The sequence below is a fragment of the Camelus dromedarius genome, chromosome 11 (genome assembly GCF_036321535.1).
Source record: "Camelus dromedarius isolate mCamDro1 chromosome 11, mCamDro1.pat, whole genome shotgun sequence".
In the NCBI taxonomy this organism is placed as follows: Eukaryota; Metazoa; Chordata; class Mammalia; order Artiodactyla; family Camelidae; genus Camelus; species Camelus dromedarius.
In genome coordinates this window covers 56,767,473-56,791,797 of record NC_087446.1, presented here as the reverse complement: position 1 = coordinate 56,791,797, position 24,325 = coordinate 56,767,473, and the positions used below count along the sequence as shown (strand labels likewise).

The 24,325-nt window shown below is 56.1% G+C and overlaps 2 protein-coding genes and 3 long non-coding RNA genes across 6 annotated transcripts; 3 read left to right on the top strand and 2 right to left on the bottom strand.

The window, feature by feature from the left end:
• Positions 1-335: 335 nt before the first annotated feature.
• On the top strand, positions 336-3,917 carry LOC135318437 (uncharacterized). The gene is made up of 3 exons (XR_004140080.2): positions 336-2,617; positions 2,709-2,807; positions 3,210-3,917. It is a non-coding gene; the product is annotated as an uncharacterized LOC135318437 (long non-coding RNA).
• A 2,382-nt stretch (positions 3,918-6,299) lies between these two features.
• HOXC9 (homeobox C9) lies at positions 6,300-9,239 on the bottom strand. Its single transcript, XM_010986602.3, has 2 exons — positions 8,539-9,239; positions 6,300-6,852 (listed from the first exon to the last, which is right to left on the bottom strand). The coding sequence occupies exons 1-2, from the start codon at positions 9,074-9,076 to the stop codon at positions 6,608-6,610; spliced, it is 783 nt and encodes a 260-aa protein (XP_010984904.2). The 5' UTR covers positions 9,077-9,239; the 3' UTR covers positions 6,300-6,607.
• Positions 9,240-9,494: 255 nt separating this feature from the next.
• Positions 9,495-10,238, top strand: LOC135322393 (uncharacterized). Of its 2 annotated transcripts, none has more exons than XR_010382933.1 (2): positions 9,495-9,560; positions 9,993-10,238. It is a non-coding gene; the product is annotated as an uncharacterized LOC135322393 (long non-coding RNA). The 2 variants fall into 2 exon arrangements; XR_010382934.1 differs by lacking the exon at positions 9,495-9,560 and adding an exon at positions 9,629-9,692.
• Positions 10,239-13,136: 2,898 nt separating this feature from the next.
• Positions 13,137-15,458, top strand: LOC116156325 (uncharacterized). Its single transcript, XR_004140075.2, has 2 exons — positions 13,137-13,431; positions 14,259-15,458. It is a non-coding gene; the product is annotated as an uncharacterized LOC116156325 (long non-coding RNA).
• A 3,510-nt stretch (positions 15,459-18,968) lies between these two features.
• HOXC10 (homeobox C10) lies at positions 18,969-24,119 on the bottom strand. Its single transcript, XM_010986603.3, has 2 exons — positions 23,235-24,119; positions 18,969-20,086 (listed from the first exon to the last, which is right to left on the bottom strand). The coding sequence occupies exons 1-2, from the start codon at positions 23,983-23,985 to the stop codon at positions 19,809-19,811; spliced, it is 1,029 nt and encodes a 342-aa protein (XP_010984905.2). The 5' UTR covers positions 23,986-24,119; the 3' UTR covers positions 18,969-19,808.
• Between the last annotated feature and the right edge of the window lie 206 nt (positions 24,120-24,325).

Here is a 24,325-nt window from a genome sequence, read left to right as displayed (position 1 = left end):
GCTGGGCGCGGGCGGCGGCGGGCGAGCGGGCGGCGGCGGTGGCGGCGGCTCTCTTCACTGTCGGTAGGTAGAGCTCGCGCTCTCGCACTTAGCTCTTTCCTTTAACAGCCCAGGCGAATTCCTCAGACTCCCGGCGGTGGCGGCGCTTACACGCGATTCGCGTTCATCAATCCACGACATGAAGACAGGCGAGAGAGTGAGAGAGAGAGAGAGAGAGAGAGAGAGAGGGAGAGAGAGAGGGAGAAGGAAGGAAGGAAGGGATGGAGGGCGGGGGGGGGTGGGGGTTGAGGGGTTCAGGGCTGGGGGGGACCTGGAACAAGGGGAGGGGAGGAAGGGGGAGGGATGGGGGTGTGGTATATGTGTGTGTTGGGGGGGGTGAGCCAACCCCAGCTAATGGCTAGGGCCAGCTTTTCCAAGGTGCGCATTCAGATTTGAAGGTGCCTCTCCCCCCTTCTCGTTTCCTTCCTCTTAGAGAAAGAGAGATACCTGAGCCAACAGGTCAACTCAGGTTACCTCAACAGGTATAAGACCCCCGAGGTGGTTGAAGGCCAACAAGAGAGAGCAGGTCCCCTAACCCCCAAAGGTGGGCTCCCCAGGGGGTCCTTAAGGCTGGGGACTCTGAGGAGGAACAAGCACATGATATGCCCCAAACACTTCACGCATCAGAGCCCTCTATGTCTCTTGCCCCTCCCCAGGGTTGAAAGCTACCCTTTCTTTCCTAGATCCTTGAGAATCTCTTGCCTGCCTGCTGTGGGTAATGGAGAGGGCAGGGGGCACCCCATATACCCAGTTAGGGCTGCACTGCCCCTTCAGACACCAGCTCCTGTCTGAGGCAGGAAGCCCAAGCCATGTCACGAGCTTGCCTGGAGGCTCTGAGAGCAAAGCTGCTTGTGGAGACAGAGAAGGAGAGGGCAGCTGGTGGGTCCCTGGCTTCTGGCTGGCCTGATCCAGGAGCTTTCTTCTCAGGAGACTACTTGCATCTGGGTTGGGGGAGAATAGAGCAGGCCTCTTCCTTGTCCCCACATACCCTAACCCCATAGGAAATGCCAGTTCGGGGACTATAGTGTCCCGCTGGCTTCACTGCACCCCCCACTTCCCCAGGCAGGCTGCCCAGGCCAGGATGTGGATGGGAACTGTCAACAGACACTCTTTAAATATTTACCCACACTTCTCTGGGCTTTTTTACCCCATCCCCAAGGCTGGGTAAATTCAAGTTAATTCTAATGGATAAAAGAACCTTATTCCATCAGCACCTTTCTCTGGCCATAAATGTCTACAGTTATGTGGACTTAACACAGAGAGAAAAGGGAGAAAGTCAGAGAGCTGTGGCCATGTGTGCTGTGTGCAGATGAATGAAGAAGATGAATAAGAATGATTTTTCTGGTTCTCCTCCTCCACAGTGTGTGAGGTTGTTACACACAGGCAACACGGGGACACACTCGGGATACACACGTACTGTATGTGCTACCTTTCACCCCCCAAAACATCAAATGCATGCTCACTAAACTATCGTGCATGCCAGGAAGTACCCCTGTCACCTCACAGACACTGTGCACACACGTGCACATCTATGCACATATGAAAACAAGACCTGATAAACATACACACATCTTTAGCTCTTTGCATCATGAAAACAAAAATGTGCTACCTCTTTTCTTTCCACATCCTGGGGTTTCAGGGTTGGACGCGGAAAGGAAGCAGTTAGAAAACCAGATCTTTTTCTTCCCTATCCAGAGCCCAGCTCTGGGGATGGAGGAAGAAATGAAAGTGCTGGGAGGATGGTGTAGAGAGAATGAGACCCTCCCTCTCTCTATTAACTAAATATTGCTGGGGAAATAGCCACTCTCAGCCAAATTCCCACTGGAGAGTCACTGGTGCTGCCAGCCAGAGAAGGCTTGTAGGATCCCCTGAATTTGGGAAGAACCCACCTCAATCTGAGTTAGGGACCTACCAAACTCTGCGACACCCAGTACTCTGGCCCTGGAGCAGCAGGAGGGGAGGGTCAGCGGAGGGCTGTGCCAGGGCTGCAGTCCTCCCCAGGGTCCAGGACAGTGGAAGGCATGACAGAGTTCTCCTCCACTACCAGAGCATGCTCCCGACTTGGCTCCAGCCCTGCCTTCTCTGAGCCTGTTCTGCGGGTACTAAGCAGAAGGAGAGACAGACTCTGGGCACCCAGCATCTAGGTCACTGGGGACTGTCATAAATGCTTTCCCTTCCCCTCCTGGAAAAAGGAGGCTGGGCAGGAGGGATCCACTCTGGGGCCTGCGCCTTATCTTTTAGGGGGTGGGGGGTATCTCGACATTTTATGGTCCAGCGAAAACCCTGCCACAGAGCTATTCTTCTGGGCCTTTGTGTCTTGGAATGCGACTGTCCCGAGTGTGCCACCAGCACCGCCTGCTCTGAGAGCCCCTCAGTCCCGAAATCCCTGGTTGGACTTGGTTTTCCCTTTGGGGGTGGTGTCCCTCTCCTTCTCTTTCTTTCGTTCACTTGATTGTTTTTTCTTTTACACGTTTCTGGTTGATTTCGCTCCCGGAGCCTGGAAATAAAGGAACCGCAAGCAGCCATCCTTGCTGGGACGTCTCTGTCCCTCGCCCCGAGGCCTGCACCGCCCTCCTAGGTACCACGGATTTATGTTCGTTTGTCCGGGTCATTCTGCCTTTTCGTGTTAATTACGCGCTGCCTGCTTCATGCTTATCTCCTCCGCAAAGCGATTATTTTCGACGCCCGCCCTCCTGAGCCTCCCGAGTCTGCTGCCAGAGCGAGGGCCCATCTCCCGCCGCCACTCGCGATTTATTTACACCTCGCAGGTGAGACGATTGATTTGCTCAGAGCCAGAGGGGCCGGGCTGGGCCGGGGTGCGGGGCCTTCTCGTCGTTGCTCCTCGGGGTCGGGCCTCAAATGTCAGCGCGGCCAGGCCGGCCGGGGGCACCGCCGCCGCCTCTAACGTTGAGCAACAGCGCCACCTCGCGTCCACTTGCTCCAATGCAGTCCGGCCGGGAAAAGGCCAACAGCTAGAGCAAGCAGGTCCCCAGGCTTGGCCCAAAGGTGGGAAGTGGGAAGAAGGAATTTCCAAATGGGTGCGCGCGCGAGGGGTCCCCAGAAGGGATTTTCCCCCGGACCAATGTTCTTTTGTTTTCTAAATTCTCGAAATAAACCTCGTCAAAGATTTCACACTATTTTCTTTTTGTCACCTCCCTTCCCTTATTAAGAGACACTGCAAAGGAACTGCCACGATTTCCCCCGCATTCAGGCGCATTTCTGGCCTCGCAACACCTCCGCGCACGCAGATGCACGCCCCGAAGCTCCCGCGACCGCCTGCCCGCGGGGCGCACCCTAAACTCCTCGCTCCTCTTACCCTGCTGCCGGCTCCGCACTGCCTATTCCGCCGCCGCCTGCAGGACTTTGGGGTGGGACTCTGACTTCTCCCGGCTGTTTGCCCCCTGGTTTGTAGCCCATCCCTCTCTCTCACGCGCGCTCTCTCCACCTCTCCCTCCCAGCCAGTGAGGTCCTGTTCTCCGTGGGCCATAGACAAAACATTCCTATAATCCGATTTCAAAGGAAAGAGTGTCCACCTTATTTAAACCATAAAACAATTAAGCCCAGACGTCTAGCCAGCTCCGCGCTGCTGTTTTGTTCGGCCCCATTCAGAATCCAGCGCAGGGAGACAAACAGCGCCATAAAAGTGGCATTTCGGGGCCGCGGAAATGTACCTATCCTCTGCCTTCCCAAGTGGAACATCCTTTAGGGTTTTGTGATTCTGACAAAGGAGCAGAGGAGAGATGGGAGGGGAAGATTAGGGCAGGGGAGCGTTTCCTAGCCCCTCTCCCCCCCACCCCAGCGTTCGTTTCTTTCCCCAGATGTGTGCTGTGTTGTTGTGGTTTGAATTCACAAATTGCAAAAAATAAAAATCGAATCCAATCCTGACCTGCAGGCTGTAGGCTGAGCTGGTACTGAACAGTGGTCTGGGCCGGGTGGGCCTGCTCTGGATCCCACGCTCTGGTCAGGGCCCTCCTTCCTGCCCCGAGTAAGGCCGGCTCCAGCGGCTGCAGGAAGCAGGCCGCGCTGACGGACGGACGAGGGGAGGCGACAGGGCCTTGGAGCAGGGGCGGGGTGGAGGCCCGGAAACGCCGCTGAGCTCGGGCTGGGAGAGAAGCCTGAGACCCGGCGGTCAGGACGGGACAGAGGGAGACGGTTGTCCCTTCCTCCTCCCGGTGTGGAACCGAGGCCAGGCTCCCATAGCAGCAACATGGCCAAGGGGAGGAGTGAGGAGGCGAGAAAAGAGAGAAAACTACAGGCAAAGCATCTTTCAAAAGGACCAAGAAAACAATCGCTTCTGGAATTGGGGAGGTCTCTTAAGCGGGAAAGAGGAGAGGCTGCTTCAGCGACTGGGAAAACCAAGCCCTGTTTGTGACCTTTGATTGTCCCCCCTCAAAATATTATCCAAACAAAATGTTCACCCCTTCCTACCTTCCTCCAGCCCCCAGAATTGGAGTATTTAATAGAAAGAGGGAGTAGGAGATTCAAATGATGGGGAAGGGGCTGGTCCCTGCAAGTGCCTCACCAATCCTGTAAGGTGATGCGATCAGGGGAGATGCACAGGGACTGGGCTCCCCAATTATTTTCTTTTACTGTGCCATTCCCTGAGTACTCAGAGCAACACCCTGCACCCTCACCAGAATGGGCAGCCTGAGATATTAAAGGGCTATATTTCAAGCAGTCTGAATTTAATAGTTTCCAGATTGGGGGATTTCCGAGAAAGGGGGCGCCGGGCCGAGGCATACCCGGCAGCTTAAGTCTGCTTCTGATTAGCAGATGAAAACTGCCGGTTCTGGGGAAGGCGCTCTGGGGTGCTGTGCAGCTGACCAGCCCCATCGGGCGGTTACATACATATCCCCACATCCCTGCGCCAGGGGTCCCACAGCCACCAGGGAACACTTCACTCCTGGCTAATCCCTGACCAGCTTCCTTGGGTCCTATCTGCACCATCCCCCCAGAAATACTGCCACTCAGCCTAACCCTGTCACCCCTAGATCAACATTCAAATTAAACACCAGAGAGACAGAGAGATGGAGATTGACTAGAAAAGAGAGAACTAGGAGATGGGGAAGAGAGAGGAGCTGAGAACACATTGAGAAGTAGAAACAATCTAATTCTGATTGCATTGGTTTTCTCCTCCCTCCCTCCTATCCTTCCTTCCTTCCTCCCTTCCCCTTCCCTCCCTTCCTTCTTTCTTTTCTTCCTTTCTCCTTCCCTTCCCCTTCCCTCCCATTCTTTCTCCCTTCCTTCCTCTTCCCTTCCTTCCTTCCCCCTCCCTTCCTTCTTTCCTGCCTTCCTTCCTTCCTTTTTTTGGTGCCCTCTCTACTTTCTCTCTCCCTCTCTGCATCCTCCTTCTTCTAGTCTCAATGCAACCCCCAGTGCCTGTCCCACTCCCTGAGGCCTGCTCGGTCCTCCTCACTGTTCACCCTCCCTAGTACCCTCCCCTCCAGCCATCCCTCGAAGCACCAGCACCATGCAGACAAGCAAGAATCCAACCTGGGCCCTCACCCAGCACCCAACTTTCAACTTCACCTATCTCTTCCCTCTGATCTCATGTACTCATAAATTACTACAATTAATTACAGCCAGGGAAAACCATTCCTGCCGTGCCCTCATCCCTCAGGGACTCCATGGAGCTACCAGGAGACTCACGGGCAGCCAGCCTAGGCAGGCATAAGCTGGACCTGGGCCTCAGCAGCCTCCACTGCACTCCGGGAGCCCTCAGCTCCATCACACCCTGTCTGGAGAGAAGCAGAGGGCACTTGCCCTTCCGAAGTACAGGGAGCCCCTTCCCTGGCTCGGCCTCCCCCAAAGGACCTGAACACTTGCCTCCTCCACAACAGCAGCCTGGGAGCCACAGGGAGGAGAAATAATGAGAACTGGATGCGGTTGGGTTTCTTGTTTTTTAAGTGACTTCGATATATTAACACAGAGCTGTTCTACCATAACAAACAGAAGCACGTTACAGGACGGACTCTAGGGATGAGAGGAAACATTGCTATGTACACGCTCGAGGCGCCGGCCTGCGCCGCCGCCGGACCCAGCCTGCGGCACGGTCCCCGACCCTCGCCCCTCAGCTCCTGGGCTGGGAAGCATTCTTGTGTGTGTGTGTGTGTGTCTTTTTTTTTTTTTTCTGTACAAAATCTGCACACAGAGCACCCCAGGCCTGAGGACTGATGGCCTGGACCAAATACGATACAGGAAAAAAAAATAGAAATATAGCGATTCAAGTACTGGCTTCTCTGAAGAAAGGAGAAAAAAAATCACATTTGTGTCTGTCATTTATTTCAGTTGCGCTGGGAGAAGAGAAAGCGGTTTCTCTCCCCGCCTCCTCCTCCTCGCTGGGTAGAACTAACTCTAAAACACCAATTTCTCAACACTGAACCCTCCCAAATTGCAAGAGTTTTCCTTTTCCCCTTCCTTTTTTTTTTTCTTTTTAAGCTGATTGGCTTTTCTCTATCTTGTTCTTTCCTTTTCTTTTTCGTGCTGTCTCCCGCTTGGGTTGGGGTATTTTTGTGGGGTTTTTTTGTTTTTCCCTTGGCTGTGCCGAGGCAGCAGGCTGGGGCAGGGTTTAGGATTGCTCCTTGTCGGTTTTTTCTTTATTCATCTTTTTCATCTTCATCCTCCGGTTCTGAAACCAGATTTTGACCTGCCGCTCGGTGAGATTGAGAACCCGGGCCACCTCGTACCGACGGTCCCTGGTTAAATACATATTGAAGAGAAACTCCTTCTCCAGTTCCAGCGTCTGGTACTTGGTGTAGGGGCAGCGCTTCTTTCTCGTGGAGCGGGCGTGGATCCAGTTGGCCACGGGGTTGCCTGGAGGGCCAAACACAGGCAGGGGTCAGTGGAGCCCCTTTCCAGCCCAGGACCCTTGCCACCCCACCCCCAGGCTCAGCCAGGCTCCCCAAACCCAATAATTGAACCTGAATTTGGACACGTTTTGCTTTAGGAATTCCCCCCTTACTCCTTTTGCATCCTCCCCCCTTCCGATCTCCCCCCCTCCTCTGTTTCCAGCACCTAAAACTATAGGAAATCGAAGCTATCAAAGCCTCTACAGTCTGGTCCTCAGCTTCAAGAGTAGTAATTCGAGAATATCCTCATAAAAAGTCCAAATTCCCAACCGTTTCATAGGCCCATAAACGCTTCTCTCTCTTGTTTTTTATTTTTATAGCGAGGTCTCTCTCCTCCCCACTTCCCTCCTCCCCTGCCCCCTCCCATCCTCCCAGCCCACGACCAAGTCCTGAAATTTCAGCAGTTCTGCTTCCTGACCCTGAGAGTCTCCAAGCCCCTCATTACCCTCTCCAGCGCCCTTCTCCCTCTCTCGGAGTTCAACCCTGCTGAGGCGAATTCACAGGGTGATGCTGGGATGGCAAAAGCCTTTCTCTTCTCCCCAGGGAGCTGCTGGCCTTGGGGACAGACTCCCCTATATCTTAGCTCCCCTGTTTGGCTTCCAGTGCCCCTCTCCTGCCAGCCCCAGGACAGGCTCTGCAGGAGCCAAGCCTCCAATTTCAGGTTTATGGGAGTAGCTGAGGGCAAGAAGGGAAGCCTTCAGAGGGGTATAATTAGGCCCTGGCCCCTTATGGGGCTGGAGGAAAGGATTTCCTGCAGCCCCCTCCTGGGACTCCCCCAGACACTTCCTCACACCCAGGGGCTGCACCCCCTCCCCTGCTGTTTCCCCTTCTTCCCTCTTTCTCTGGCCTTGCAGCTCTCACCTGTCCCCCCACCTACTCCTGCCTTTCTTTGCAGAAAGGCTCCTGTTTCCTTGATTGGGGTGTGTGTATGTGTATAATTCTCTAATCTGGGGAGATGCCTCTCCCCACTTCTCACCTCTGACCCCCATTCCTAACCCTCTCTTATGCAGACCCTCAGAAGAGGACTCTCAAGTTTAAGGAGACTGGGACCCCACTTATCTCCCTCAACTCTGAAAGTCCTGATCTCTCCAAGTTCCCAGGCTGTGAAAGACCCCAAACCCCTCACCAAGTGCTCCTGGGGGAGAAGCCCATGGACCTTCTGCTTTATGAATCTCTAGTGGGATGACGACCCCCATGCTGTCTAGGAGCTAGGGGTAGCTTTTCTCCCTGGGGTTATTTCCTCTCTGCCCCCAGTGTCCTCCTCATCTCTCCTCCATCCCACCTCAAACCATAAAATGAACCTCGCCCCTACCCCATCCCCTAGCCCTGTCTGCATTTCTTCGAAAGAAGCGACTGAGCCAAAAAGCCTGGACTGGGGGCGTGGGGGCGGGGGCTCTCATCAAAGCCAGCTCCTGAGAGAGGAATCCCCCTCAGCCCTCTCCCAACCTGGCTCCCTAGGCCCCCTTCTCAGACCTTCCTGCCCCTAAAAGCTCCCCAAGGTAATTCGCTTTTATTGAGTCCTCGCCCCCTCGCCCTCGCCCCTCTCCCGCGCTCCCTGCGCCGCTCCAAGGGGCTGTAATCCGGCTCCCCCCCCGCCCGTCCTCCCCTCCCCTCCCGCGCGGGTTGTAAAGGAAAATTGCTCCCAACTTACTGGGGTCCAGGTCGGCCTTCTCCTCTTTGTGCTTGCTGCCGGCGAGGGCGTCCGCCTCGGGCGAGGGCAGGGTCTGCGGGGCGCGGTCGCGCAGCTCCCCGGGCGAGCCGTACATGTAGTCCGGGTAGCTGCGGCCGTCGCCCGGGCCGCAGTCGGCGCGGCGCCCGGGGTAGGCGTCCGGCTTGAGGGCGTAGTGACGGCCCCCGGCCGGGAAGCTGGGGAAGGAGACGGCGCCGGACAGCGGCTCGAGCCAAGTCCGCATGTAGCGCGCGTCGGCGCCGAGGTGGGGCTGGGGGCCGTACGGGTGGTAGACCACGGACGACTGCGAGGGCACGGGCGCCCACGACGTGCTGAACACGGCCGGCTTGGGCGCGAAGCTACAGGACGGAAAATCGCTACAGTCCGGCACCAAACCGCTGGGTCTGGCGGCCGCGGGGTGAGCCCCCGTGGCCGGAAACCTGGACGCTAGGAGGTCTTCATTGTCGTGAGAGATGAGCGAGTCCACGTAATAGTTACTGATGGGCCCCGTCGCCGACATCGTAACAGGGTTTTACATACATAAGATTATTGTATGAACTGTATATGTACTTTTTATCTGCTCACAGAACAATCAAGGCAGGTAATTATTTTTCCAGCCTTTTCCCCGCAGCTCATTGGCTCCCTGGCCCCCACGTGATCGTATTTACCCAAAAATACGGCGCGGATCAATGCGCAGGGGCTTTTTTTCCTGGCTTTTTTTTTTTCCCTTCTCCCACCCCCTTCTTTCTGCTGATCCCCGCGACCTGCGTTTTCCTGGGGGTCCGTCACTCTGGACCCAAGGACCTGGCCACCCCCTCAGGACAACTCGCATCTCAGCAGAGAACCCCCTGGCCCATGTCCACCCATAAGCAGATGGCCTCCGCCCCCACCCCCAGGAGGATTTCTTAATGGGGTGAAAATGCCAGTCCCTGAAGCCAGGGTTCCCGGACCCCCGGGGCCGAGCTGGGCGCGGGAGACCCGCAGGGGCTGAGAGGCCGGCCGAGGTAGGTGGAGGAACTATTTCTTGACGTAATCCGTCTCTGTCGGCCCCTACGCTCCCGCAGTCTCTGCGCGAGCCGAGATCAGAGATTGTCAGTTCGGAACGTGGCTTTTAAAAATGCGTTTTTAAATAGTGTGTACGTATGTATTTCTTTCAGGAGCAGCAGCAGCGAGGGAGGGAGAGTGGGAGGGGACTGCGGAAGCTGGGGTGGAGGGAGGGAAGCAGGGAAAGGGGAGCGTCCTTCTGCCACTGGCCAATTCAGCCCCCCAAATCTAGGGTAGGGAAAGATTGGGGAAGGTGGTCCACGGGTGGGAGGGGTAGGACCTCGGGACCTGTACACCTTTGTTACTAGAAGTCCTCTCTTTGCTTTGGCACAGATATGCAAACGCCTTCATTTTAAATTTATTGTCTGTATCTATTTATCTTTCTTTGCCAGCCTGAAGAAGTGGAGGAGAGGTCTACACAACTTCAGTGGGGTGACCCCATCCCTGCTGCTTGTTCACCCTCCTTTGCCCTCAACTGCATCTCTGAGACATCCTGCCCCCCGCCCCCCCAAAAAGAAGTCACTACAGGGCTCTGTCTGCAGAGAGCCAGGGTGAGAGCGGGCAAGGCAAGAGAGCGACCTCAGTCGTGGGCAAGTAGCTTGTTTTTACGTCCTTCAATAAAAATTTTATGAGGATCATTTGATTGTTCATAAATGTGTCTTTCATTAAATAAAATTGTAGGCTGTTTTTGGAACGAGAAAAAAGCTACAGAGGAATGGGGGAAAGCAATTTCTTGGGAGTCAGAAGCAGGAATTCTGGAAGGGGCAGTGTGATTGTAGGGAAGATCACACAACTTGGAGTCCTCCCCCCAGTAAGTTGGTTGCTACCCTCCTCCTCAAATTGGGGGTTCGTTGCCCAGCCCTCTGCTTTCCCTGAGACTGTCTCATGGTGGTTTAGTCAAGGTGGGCTTTAGGCAAACAGGAAATTCTCAGTGTGTGTGCAAGAGAGGGGGCAGGGAAGTTGGCTGGGGGTGGAGGAGAAGGGCAGGTGATGTCCCCAGAGACAGATGCACCCTAGGCATGGCAGAGTGAGTTTGAAGGAGGGGTGCAATTCCACGGTCAGCAGGAAGGAGTTCAGTTTGCACTAGGGGAGACAGGCAGGAGCTGAGGCTAAGACACAGGCTCTGAGGCAGCAGGGAAGGACAAGGCTTCCCAGACCTGAGACGCCTGCCCTTCTTTCCCACTCCTGTCCCTAGGAGGGGACCAAACGCCAGGAGTGGGGGTGGAGGCTGCTTTTTTCCTGCATCTCTGTCGACCTGATTCCTCTGGGGAAGAGAAGGGCTAGAGAGAGAGGTGTCCCAGAGAGTGTAGTTTGTGTGTTTGGGGAGGGAGGAAAGTTGAGGGGGGGGAGGGTAGATCTGCAGCCCCGAAGCACTGACCCCAGCCTGCCAGGCCCCCTCCCCAGTCCCTGCTCCTCCCCTTCTCCGGTTCTTTCCTTTTCGGTCAAGCGGGGCTGGGATTTCGACGCATGGGGGGGATGTGAGAAGTGCCCGGCTGGGAAGAGGCGACCCAGGGCCTCAGCCTCTTCACCCTCGGCGGCTCTGTCTTCCCCTCCCCCGGATTGGACTGGTCTGGGAAATCCAAATTACAGCAAGAGACAGAATATCTCTTTGGCCTTGATGGAGTTGGGTTAGCTGTCAATCAAAAATTCTCCCTCACTAGTTCAAGGAAAAGACAGGAGGTTCCTGTCCCCCTGCGGAGGCTTCCTCCAAATCCCCAACGCCGTCAGCACCTCCCCCAGCCCAGGCGGAGCCGGGGACCCTGCCTGGCTCTTAGGTGGCTGCTGGCAGCGCTGAGCAAAGATGTGTAGCCTTCAGAGGGCCCGGGGCCAGACTGCGACCAAGAGGATATCAAGGGACAGAGGCTGAGAGAGACTGAGCCTGAGACAGCCTGAGACAGCACGACTGAAGCACGGCTCCAGGCCCATAGAGAGGAAGGAAGGAAGGAAAGAAGAAAACGAAGGATGAGGATGAAAGAAAGCGAGAGGGGAGAATTCCAGAAAAGAATGGAGGCAAGACGAAAAGCGAGAGGAGAGCAGGGAAAGGAAGGCATGCGGAGAGCTAGCTGGAGGAAGGGCGGCGACAGGCAGGCAGGACAGGGCAGGGCGCGGGCTGGCGGAGCAGCCGTGGCATTGTGCAGCCCGCTGGCCGGCCGGGCCTTTGCGGCGGGACCGGCTCCGGGCGCAGCGGCCACTTCTGTCCGGACACAAAGGAGGAAGAGGCCTCCTCTCTTGCCCCTCCCGGGCGACCTGCTGGGGTGGGTACAACAGGCCTCTGGGATATGGAACCCTATCTTGGTCCAGGCAGCTGCCCAGGCGGCTGGGGGCCGAGCCACGCTCTCATCAAGGAGCAAAGAAGACATGTGGAAGGAGAAGGTTTCACGCCCGCTCCTCCTTTGCATCTTCTCCAGGCAACAGGGCCCATCTGCCCCAGTCTCAGTCTTCCTAGAAGAAAGTCGCCCCAAAGCCCCTCTCCTATGGGCCTCTACTATTGGGGAGGCCCCCACCAGACATAATGGTTATAAAAAGATGCCCCTTTCTCTCCTACCCCCTTTTGCCACAGCCTTCTTTGCAGCACTGGAGCGGCCTGCCCACCCTGCCTGCCCACCCAGCAGAGACAGCAGCAGTGGGGCAGCTGGGATCACCAGGCCCACGCTCTCCGCTGCCGTCAAATTCCCTGTGAAACCGAGGGGAGATTGTCACCTTCCTTTCAGAGCGTGAACTCAGACCTTCCCCACTCAGACACAGACACAGCTGTGGATCAGGAAGCAGGCCTCGCCCACAGCCCCCTCCCAACCAATGCCCCATTTTGCCTAGGCCTTGCTGAGAGAGGCGGCCAGGAGGAGGGGGGCTGGAAGCGGCTGGCAGCCCCTGACTTCACCAGGCTGAGGTCTCTCGGTTCCACAACTGCCTGTGGGTTGTATCCCCATTCTCTGCATTTGGAGGTGGGGTGGAAGGTCAGGGCTCTAAGGCAGGCCTTCAAGCTCCCCCCAGTCCAGGCCTGTAGGTGTGGGGGTGTGACGGATGTGGGGACACCAAGAAGGAGTGGTTTGTCTTCCCAGATTGTTACTCCTGCTGAATCTCCCACCAGTTACCCAGACTCCCTCTCACCCCCACCACTCCCTTCAATTTGCCTCAGCACCAATGGGGCAACCCAAGGGACCAGAGGCCACTGGGGGTCCCTGTTTGGGATGGGGAAATCCCAGCTTTAGTTAGCAGTTCTGCATTCACTCTGGTGCTCAGAGCGCTCCTCTGACCCCAAAAGACTGCACTGGGCCCAGGAGAGCCCCTCAAGTGGGAGGGGCCCCCTTACTGCATCACTTCAGACCTGTGCAGCTGAGAGCAAGCTAGTACCACCATGGGAAGGACAGACAGACAGAAAGACAGACAGGTTAGAGTCATCCCCTCCCCTTGCCCTGCACCTCCCTTTTAGTGATTTAAATTCCCTCCGGTTCAATCCACACCGTCAAGTTCGGTTTAAATTTAAAACAGGCTTTTCCCGGTGCCCCAGCGGGCCATCCCTGCCGCCCCGCCACAGGCAGGGCGCCCGCTCCAGGCTCGTCAGCACCGCCCGCGCGGAGGAGGCCTCGCGTGCTCCATTTGCTTTCATTTTCCTTCTCCCCCTGAACTGGGCTCAGTTCACCTCTCCGCTGCCCTCTCCTCCCCGCCCCCTCTTTGGTTCCCCTCGACTTTCCCCCCTTTTCTCTCCTGATCCCTCTTTGTTGGGAAAAACACACCCACACACAACTCCTCTTAGCTCAGGCCTGCGCTGGAAGCAGAAACTGAATTCTCCTGGCCTGCCGCGAGGAGACCCGCGTCCTGCCCCCACCCCAGGTGGGTATCCCGGATCCCTACACACCAGGAGTCCAGCCCCTAAGCCCAGCGGGAGTGAAACCTCTAGGGCCTGTGAACGTGGCCCTCTCAACGCCACGGCCTGCATTCCCGCCGGCCCCCTGCCCTGCCGCCCCGCAGCAAACGGGGCTATTTCCGGCTCCCCCAACCCCGTCTGGTTTCCCAGCCTGGGGAGTGGCTGGAGGGGGAGCAGCCCCTAGAGCCAGGGGTGCCCTCTGCCTGGAGTCCCCGAAGCCCTGGGCGCCTGGTTACCTGATCTTTGTGTGATGTGTGTGTCGCAAGGAAATTTGCAGTGACTTTGGAGCCCAGACTGAGGAAGCCGAGGTGGCGAAAGGAGAGACAATACGGGTCCGAAGTACAATTAAGGGGCCCGAGCCGCTAGTCTCTCCCCCGCCCTCCCTGCCAGACTGGGAGCTGTCTGGCCTCAAACCTCAGGGCAACCCGCGAACCTAGAGCCGGAAACTCAACCCATGGCGGAGGGAACCAGAGGATCCGGCATCCAGAAAGCAGGAGGGATGCTCCCTTCCAACTGGGGGGCGCAGCAACTAGCCCCGCTGAGTTGCAGAGAATCCAATGAATGAAAGTGCACATTCCGACGAATTTTCCCGATTTTTTCAACCTTTGGAAGGACAGCATAGGGTTTGGGCTGTCTCAGATGAACAGACAGACAGACAGGCAAATCGCGTCTCCGGAGGCAGACAGACTCACAACATGAGTGTGAGCCTTAAATCAAATACAGGTTCAACATTCCCCGAGGCCTCTCTGCCAGGCCGGCGGGCGCCGATTTCCCTACCTTCTCTCCCTTCCAGGGCGTTGGGCAGAGGCCCGGAAGACTCGGTCCCTCTGGCTTGGTCCAATCCCGCCTCGGGAAGCGCCTTCGTTACCTGCTCCTCGGCTCCCCATGGCCACAGATGCAGGGCAGCCGCCTCCGCCGGGGGAGGGAAGCCCTGGCCACCGCAGCCGCGGCTGCCCGCCCTCCTTCCCTCCCTCCCTCTTCCTCGCCCTCCCTCCCTCTCTCCCTCCCTCGCGCGCTACCGCTCGCCGGGCCCTCCCGCGGGCAACCTGTTCTGGACCAAATCCAGGTATCTCCGAAAGAGAGAAAAAAGAAAGGACCTCTTATGTGGAAAAGAAAGACCCTCGACTGCATTTATTTTTCATGCTCTGACCATTGGTCGGCCTCGGTTCAGACGTCCCGGCCCCGGCCCTGCAGCTGCAGAGGTGTGCCGGGCCTGCCGCCTCGCCCACGCTGGCCGCCGCGCCCCGCGCACTGCGCGCTCCACACTCTGGGTCGCCGCCCCTCGGCAGCCCAAACACCAAACAGACCTCAAGGTCCTTCCTACAGACTCAACATCCGGTTGCTTGCCTCGCCGCTGGCCTCTGCCCGGAGCCCGCTCTGCTCAGTCTGAGGCCAAAGTCCACACACAGTCCACCTTGTCCGTGCTCTCTCACCCGGCCGGACACCCCTCCTGGCCAAGGAGCGCGCTGGCCACCCTCGGGCCACAGTCCTACTTCGGGCGGGCTGCAAACCTCCCATGCACGGGACCCACACAAAGCCCACTGTCCTGAAGCTCCCACCCGCCGCCCCCTGTCCCCGGCCGGCCCCGCTGCCCTTCACCTGTTCCGGAGAAGGGCGGCATCTCCCAGCGAGCTGAGGCCAGGCGGTGGGCCCTGGTGGAGGGTGCTGGGGAGCCGAGGTCCCAAGGAGGCCACAGAGGATCTGCCGGCTAAGCCCAAGCCCCCGCAGCCAACGAGAGATCTCAGAGACCAAGGCTCTCCTTGGCAAGCTCTTGCCTTTTCCTCCTTCTCCCGCAAGTCTTAAACACTCACACACCGAGAGTTCAGCTCTATAAATCCTGCTCCTCTTTCCCATATCATAATTAAAAAAAACCAGTAGGGGAGGTTTTAACTTTTATTGCGATTTCTGGAGTTGGGCTGCGGAGCATATATTAAGTTTACGCTTATGCGCTCTCGGCGGGGAGGGTCCTTTAAGAAATAAAAATCCATCTTAATATCCGCAGACGAGAGAGATAATTTTTTCCCTCCTCTTCACGCTGTTTCTTTTGAAGACTCCCTTCCAGCGAAGCGAATAAATAATCACCATCGCCTTAGCCATGATCCATGGCCCCAGGGCCCCAGGGTGGACTCTGGCCACCAGACTGGCCCTCACCTTGGCCCTGTGAGAACACACCCCATTCCTCAGGATGTAGGGGGGACACCCAGACCCATGGCTCTGTGGCCACCCCCCTCAAAAGCCCACCAGCTCTGAAAGGGAAATTGGGGCAGAGAGACCCAAAGCTCAGAAGTCGTTCATTGGTGAATTTCGGCCCATCAGGGACGCTGTCTCCAAGCCAGGCACTCCAGAGCACCCCACCCCTGCCTAAGACTCCCTTCACTCCAGCTGGCCCCGGGCTTCTGACAGCCTGAAAACTCAGAGACTGCTAGGAGCTGCCAAACAAGGGAAGCCCCTGCCTGCCTCACACCAGCTGGCCTTCCTCTGAAAATCTCCCCATCTTCCTGGAAGCCACAGGGAGATTTGAGCACTTCCTTCCAAGGGAAAAGATTTTTTCCCCCTACAGAGGGCTGGGGGACAGACAGACAGACTGACAATTTCAGCTAGAGAGAAGGAAGGCTCTATTCCTATTCTCTTCCCTAGACTCCTTGGGGTCTCTTTGTACAAGAGAGAAAAAAAATATATGAGGATGCACAAAAATATATGCAGGGGGTCTGAGAGAGCCTGGAGGAGACAGAGATCTAGAAACAGAGACCTACACTCATTCAAGGTTACATATATCCCCCCAGCAGACAACTGCACGAATACAGAACTTCATGTATATATTTTGTTAGAGGGACAGGATTTTGTTCCCCTGTCTGAAAGTTTACAATGTTTTAATAATCATAATAATTCCAAAGTAAGAGAACCAAGAACCTATCCTTCTCCTTTTGGCTTTCTCTTTCCCAGTCTCCCTGAGAACAGGGGTGGATCTCCCCATTTTTCCTGACCCTCCCCATTTTTCTCTGCAGAAAAGCCTCTTTGAAGAGCCTTCTCTCTAGCAACCAGGGCCAGAAGTGAGGAGCCAGAGGGAGAAAGGAGGGGAAGAATCTTTGCGAAGTTGCACATTGCTCAGAGTCCCCCTTAGCCCAGTAGCCTCCCCTCCTCCCCTTGGCATCAGCCAACAACCTCCCCAACAATATGGTAATGGTGGGTGCTGGCAGCCTCCGTTCACCCAGACACTTCGACACAGCGCAAAGACAAGCAGCTGCCTGACAGGCACAGACACAACAGACCAAGGCCTACGGGTAGCAGACAGCTAGAAAGAGACCAGAGCCAGATTCTTGCCCTGATGCTTCCCAGTAGGGTGGGGGGGGGGGTTCTACTTGGACTTGATGGCTTTCCTCTAACCTACTAACACCCTAAATATGCCCTTCTCCTGGGGATGGAGCTATGGAAGGGGAAGACTGAGCTAGTGCTCAGAGATCCCCAACTCTTGGGACCCCAGGCACCCCACTTTTCTAAGGAGAAGCTCCAGCCCCAGCCAACGGGAGGCAGATTTTTTTCCCTTGGAGGTGGCAGGTGGGAGAAGCTAAGCCTTCCAGGGCCTCCCTTCTCTTTCTGTGCTCTTCCCTCTCCTGATCATCCTGCCCCACCCTGCTACCCAGCTGAGCTGGCCCTCCAGGCCACCTCTTACTCAAATTCCTGAATTTCCTTGGAATTGGTTAGACCTTCTTTGTCTGTCTCCATCAGCTGGGCCCAGGAAACAATAGCTGCAGGAAAAACTCCTCTCCCTCAATCACAGGGATTGGGACAGGCTGGGGAGTGGACAGTATAAAGCGGGGTTCTCCAGATTTGTCCTGCCGCCCCACTCACAGCTCGCCCTCCTCAGTCTGTACCCACTTTGCCCTATCTAGGAGGGGGCTGGGCGGCAGTCCCACTGGGGAGGGAAGGAGCAGGATAGGTGGGTTGGGGCCCTCGACGATAACCGACTGATGTAACTCAGGCAGTTTCTTGTTGCCGAGTTCAAAACTCAATCCCAACAACATGAAACTACCTAAGCCACAGATCAGCTGAGCGAGCAGGGCGGGAGATTCAGCTTTGCATCTATCTGGAGGAGAAGGGAAGGGGGTTGGGGAAGGAAGAAATTCAGCCCCGTCCCCCTTTCCGCCCCCACAATCTCCCTGAGGACTAGAGAGTAGACTTTGGGTGGCTGGATGGGTAGGGGGATCTAACTGCCTCATCAGCTTCTGGTCTAAGCAAATCGCTCAGGGAGACTGGTGAAATGGGACTTCCAGCCGCCAAACCCCCGCCCCGCCCCCAGCACCGCAGTGGAGCTATTCCCCTGCCTCTGGCCCTGGCCCTGGGGGGAAGCTGGAGTGTCCTTCCACTCTGGAGTTGGGTCCGCTGCCTTGCCCTTCTGGCTCTCCTGTGCTCTCCTCCTGGATTCCCTCTGAGCCTGTCCCTCTCTCAACTGGACTCTGGCTTCCCTTCAGCTATGTGTGGCCGAACCACTCCAGAGCCTCTTCCAATCAGGCCACTTGCCTGGCAAAGCCCCATGGCCAGGGAGAGTGGGGACTGAGAGGCTGGCTAAGGCTCACATCCAAACCAGCAGAAAGCAGAAAAACCTAAGCTTCAAGCTCCAACCCTCCCAAGCCCACCCTCACTCTGCTCCCCGCCAGCAGACGACCAGACACCTAGACCCATGTGTCGACCTCGAGGCGACCCTAAGTGCCCGAGTAGAGAAAGAAGCCAAAAACCACCAATTTACCCCTTTAACCACCGAACCCCACAGCAACGGGCCGGGGAGGGGGAGCTCATGGCCACTGCGAGCCGCCACAAGGCAAGCCTGGGCTCTCAGCAAGCCCGGATACCCGAAACACCTTCCTCCCTGCTCTGCCCGCTGCACGCCGGGCACCTGGGGACGCCGCTAGTCCCCACTCCGCCGCCAAGAGAAGAACAAGAAACCGCTTCTCTTACCTTGTCGCTGCCTCCTCCTCCTCCTGTCGCTGCCCGCGCTTCTGCTGCTGCTGTCGAGGGTGGGGGGGGATGGCTGAGCTCCTCGTCCCCCTCCGGCGGTTAAGTTTATTCCTCTCCTTGGATAGGTGGGGGGCACTTGGGGTTCCCCCCAGCAACGGTGGGGTGCGCCTGGCCCAGCACCCCAGGCAATCAGATCCGTCTGCTCCTCAAGATTGCAGTTTGCTCTCTGCCTCTTTCCCTCCTCCAGTCACCTTTAAATGCATCTTTTACTGCAGCACCACATTATATTTGCAGATCATAAAATCCACCTCTCGCGCGCACCAAGACCGTCCTGACATTACTGTTTTATGACCTTGACTTATTGTGGTCACCTGGATAATATTTAAATCAACGTTATGGTCTCTCACTTACATTAAACCCGCCAAGAGACGTTCTAGAAAGGCTCTAGGAGATGAGTCAAACACAAAACACACACATCCACACACTCAGCCTCTTTGGGGGGAGGGTGTCGCTAAAAAACACTAAAAACAAAAAACCACCCATTTGAGGATTACGATTCTGGAAATTTATTAGGATTTTTTTTCTCCATTAAGGAAGCTACATGCAAAAGATACAACATACAGAATATCTTTAAATAACACAACTCCCAGACAGCGACAGGGCGATATTTGGGGGAGGGGCATTCTGTCTGCTTCACTATGTTCTATTTTTAATTTAAAAAAATTTTTTGTTCCTCTGGATGGAATTTCTGAGATGGCAGTGAATGGGGGATGTGGGGGTGCTGGGAGGATGGGAGAAAAGCAGAAAGCAGTACAAATACGAGACTTCAAGCAGATTCTCAGAGCGACTGGGAGGTAAAGACACGGAGAGGGTTTGGTGGAGGCGCTGGACGCTACGACAAACACAAACACTAGCCGAACTTTCCAAAATGTCTATTATTCTAAGGAGGAAATGCAGCAAGGAAGAAGCGATTCTGACTGTGCTCTGCGAGATTACAGACCTTCTCTGGTTGATTTTTTCCCTCTTTTTTTTACCCCTATAATCAGGTGGATTCGACCTTAACTTTGCCTGGAGAACAGGATGCTGTGTGTGAGTGCGTGGGTGAGTGAGGGGTTGACACACACACCAGCCACTCTCCCACCCTCATCTATGCGGGCACACCACACCCTACACCCCAGCACCCCATTTCTCATGCTGTAGGTGGATGCATCTTCGCAGCACGAACCATAGGTCCCTCGGAAGGAGAGTCTGAGGTCTTTGCCTTTTTTGCAGGCGTGTTGCATTTATACTCAGGGAGGAAAAAAAAATATACCACCAGGCACAAAGGGAGGAGGGGCGGGGAAAGGAAGGAGGGGGGCAGAGAGGGGAAGGGGAGGGGAGCTCCGCGCGCTCAGGTGAAATTAAAATTGGAGGTCAGTTCCCGGATCCGATTCTCTCGGTTCATTTTCTTGAGTTTCATTCTGCGATTTTGAAACCAGATTTTGACTTGTCTGTCTGTAAGGTTAATGGTCTTGCTAATCTCCAGGCGGCGCTCTCGCGTCAAATACATATTGAACAGAAATTCTTTCTCCAATTCCAGCGTCTGGTGTTTAGTATAGGGGCACCTCTTCTTCCTTCCGCTCTTTGCTGTCAGCCAATTTCCTGTGGTGTTTTCTGCCTTTATCTCCTCTGTTAAAAATAACATTATTTACATAAGTATCCCTCGAAGAGGCAAACCCTCACAGCGCACAGTGGCCAGCTTGCTGTGGGGGCGGCTGAGGGAGTGCAGGGGAGCGTTCTCACCCCACAGGCCTGGCTGGTGGGGTCCTCTTGGGCTCAGGGCTCTTAGAATTTCTTTGGGGTCTAGACTTACAGGGGAGAAAGACAGAAGATGGTTGCCTCCAAGGCATCTATTGAATTTAAATCACCCCAATCCACCTTGACCGAGCAGGTTCTGAGTACTCCCGCTCTCCCTCAGCCTGCTGACCCTGGTGGGCGCTCTAAGCCTCACCAGGCCCTCCCTCCTGTTGGTTCCTTTCACTCTGGAAAAATCCAAAGAGAAGGAAAAGTGTTTTCCAGGCCTCAGGCCAGGGGGACAGAGGCCACCCCCCACTGCCCAGAGCAATTCCCAGAGAGCTTTGACCCCTTCCAACTCAGTGGAGGGATGTCGCCCCGGTCTCTGCGGCCAGAGTCCATGGCAGCCTTCTCTGCGCCAGACCTTCAGCCCTGGCTCCCACCTGGAAGTGCCACAGAGCCACTCTGCCCAACTTGGGTCTCCCGTTGCCAGTTCTACCGCTCCTGGCCATTGCTCCCAGGAGTAGCTGAGGCAGGGAGCTTATGCAGGCAGCAGAGGTCAGGGGCAACAGCTCTGGGCATGCTGAGGGGTCCTCAGACAACTGCCCTGGCCAGAGACCTAAGGTCAAGGGAGAGAGAGATCTTGAGGACATGCAGCCTCCTGAAACTCTCCTGCCTTGTCTAGGTAGCTACACCTGTGTGCATGTCCATGTGTATCTCTGCAGAAATATGCATTCCTACACATATGTACATACACAGAGAGAGATGTTCACATGGATCTATTTATATAAGGAGATTCTATAAGTACAGTGTATGTTTCCCATTATCTTATTGACAGCTTCTCCCTCTGGCTCACATTGCTGCAATGGACCAGTCTTGCTCCTCTAACAGCAGAGACCTTGGCCATCTTTTCTAGGGAAGAATCCATGGTCCAGAGACCCGAGAGGGACACCGAGTAAAGGACTCTGCTGATGGCTCTGTGCTCTGCCTCCCCTACTATGCCAAATGAAACCACCTGGTTCCTGGACCTTGTCTTGATGGAGAGTGGGGTGGGGGCCCTAGGGGAACCAGGAGGCTCCAGAAAAAAATGCAAATTTGAGGCTGTAGTTGAAAACACTCCTTAATGTCCTCAATTCTGTTCCTGCCTCTGCACCTGCAGCCTCCTGCCAAATTGTTTAAAGGCTCTCCACTTCTAACTCTGTGCCATTTACTTTCTCATTGGGGTTGTTGGGTCTAGGGGAAAGGGGAGAAATTACAAATGGGGAAGTCTGGCCCAAAGCCTTGCTTCTGGCCTGGTGGAGACACCAAAATGGGGTGGGGGAGGCAAGAAGGGCACAGTCAGAGTACAGACTGAGAGGGATTAGTTGAGGTGGGAGGGTTTGGATTGTTATGGGGAGGGCAGGAGAGAAAGGGGAGCCTACCGGCATGGGGGCAGTTTGAGTTAGGAGGTGAGCTTGTTAAACTTGACTTTGCATTTGGTGGGGCTAGAATGCAGCTCTTCATACCCTGCATTTGCACCCCAAGCCAGCTCAGGGTATGGAGAGAGGGTATAAAATTAAACCCTCTGTGCTGCACACGTGGCACTGTGAAAGCTTCATGGAGGTGTGTGCCTCCCTCCCTCCACCCTCGTGAACTCACCCATGCCCATCTTTTGGAGGGTCTCCATGGGTGTATTTGCCCAGGCCATCTTTGATTTGCAGAGGAGACCCAAGAGGGTGAGGCTCTGCCCTTGCCCGCCAAAAGAGTGTGTGTGCATGTGTGAGTGGGCATATGTTAGTGTGTGTGAGTGTGACACCAGGTCGCCGCCAGGCACGCGTGTGCACCGCATCCATATACAAAACGCAACAAGACCCAGGCCGCCCCCAGTCTGCTCAGTTCTCACTATTTCATCTGCCTCTGCACCCAAAGAGCTCCTCACACACAGCCTCCAGTAGCCAGTGGAGCCATGGGGAGCTGGTTTACCCCCCACACTGCCAGTTGGGCCTTTACTGATGCTTTTTTTTTTTCTCCAACTTTTCAAGTTAAGTCCCCTTAGCCTCCCTCCACTGCTCCCGTTTCCTCCACATTTTCTCCAGGTGGCAGAGAAAGATCCTGAAGGCCTCCAGTTTCTGCAGCAGAAATGAATCTTGAACCCTGAGCTTGAACTCTGGCTAGGTTTTTCCCTCGCCAACCAAAATCACAATGAAATCCAACTAAAGCCACACTGCCTTTCAGGAGAAAACCATTTACCATGCACACAGAAATTTCCCAACCACTCATTTGTAAGCTGCTTTTGGAAACCAACAGAAAAAAAATTTAATGTAATTAGAAAAAAAGGAAAACAAAAAAATTTAAAGGGGAGACAAAAAACTTAGAACATTCCAAATGCCCTGTTCCAACGCCATACACAAGCTAGGCGTCTGGAGGAGGGAGGGACGTGGCGGGCAGCCCTTCACCTCCACCTCTTCCGGCCCCAGCCTGGCTGCCGGAGGCCCCTGGCCGAGCCCAAAACCGCAGGAGCCCAAACCACACGACCAAATCAGATCCACAAACAACAAATCGCGCTTCACTGGAAACAATTTTCAACTGAGAAAACGCAGTAAAGGAAGTCCCCCTTCTCCCAAGCCTTCCCTAGTCCCTGGCCCAAGATCGCCATTTTAAGCGTTTTGCAAGCTTCTGACCTGAGCCGGGGGACATCAGCCCCCCGCACCCCTCCCAGGACACCAGTGCAGAGCAAGCAAACCAAAGCCAGCACGCGCCCGGGAGCGGTCACCCTCCCTGGGCAGCACAAGGCTCCTGCAGACTGCCCACGCTGCGCACCACCCCTGTCTCGGCGCCCACGGCCGCTGTCGGCCCGGCACCTCCACTTCGCCTCCTACCTTCCCTAGCCAAATGACGCGCCACCAGCCTGGCTCTCAGCAGACACTAGTCGCAGCCGGGGTCGCATTTCCAGGGCCATCTAGGGCCTCCTCGGCCCAACCCTCTCCCTGCCCCCGCCCTGGCCACAGCCACGAAGACCAAGTGCCCGAACGTCCCAGCCGGGCCACGGCCCAGGCGGCCTTACCTTTCGCTTCGTTATCCGAGGTGTCTGGGCTGGAGTCGGCGGTTTTGGGCCGATCCTTTTCGCTTTCCAAGGGGCTGCCTTTGGGGCCCGCCAGGCTCTGCTCGGTCTTGATCTCATTGGGGCTGGGGGTCTGGCTGTCGGACTTGGGGGTCTCAGGGAAACTCACTTTGCTCCCGAGCTGGGGAGACTCCAGATGTTCGGCGCGCGGGTTGAGACTGGCCCGCTGCTCAAAAGGGGCTTCGAAATCGTTGGCCCCGGCACAGTGAGGCGGCTTGTCCAGCGCGGAATAGCTCGGGCTGGCGCGGTAGTAGCTGGGCACGGGCACCTCGTGCTCCCCGAGGCAGGACTCCTGCAGGGGGTGGGAGTAGAGAGCTGCCTCGGGGCCACTTTTCGCCCGCTTCTCTGCGCTGTACATGCAGCAGACATTCTCCTCCTTGACACTAGGTGGGTAGGAGCAGGAGGACAGTGGCCTGCCAACAGGTTGTTCCAAGCGGTAGGCGGCTTTGGGGTCGCCCCAGGAGTCCAGCTGCGAGAGGTAGGACGGGTAGGTGTTGAGGGCGAGGTTGGGGCTGCTGCCCTCGTCCCTCTTAGAGAGCGAGGGCGCGAGCCCGCAGCCCCTCATCACCCCGCAGTTGAAGTCACTCCCAGATTGCATATACATGCCTGCGCTCCGGCTATAGCGCTCTCCTCCGCCCGGCGCAGCCAAGGGCTCCGCGTACGAGTTCGGAGTTACATTGCGAGGGCATGTCATTTTCAGAGAGAGGGGTTTTTAAGGAGCAATACTACAGCGGAGGAGCTGACATCTTTTTTTTTCCCCATCCGGGAGGGGGGGCGGTTGGAGGGGCAGGAGGGAAAAGAAGGGGAGGGGGAGAAATATCAGCTCCATAATTATCCGCGCATTCGGTCCTCACCATGTGACGGCTAGACCAATGGGATTTGAAAATGGCCTTGATGATTCAGACGGCCGTGACGTCAGCGGGGTCAAGTTGTCGGCAGGCGGAGCGCGCAGCGTGGAGTAACAGCGCCACCTAGCAGCCGCCTCGGGGTAGGGGCGCCGGAGCCCTTCCCCGCGAACAAAGGAAGGGCCCCCG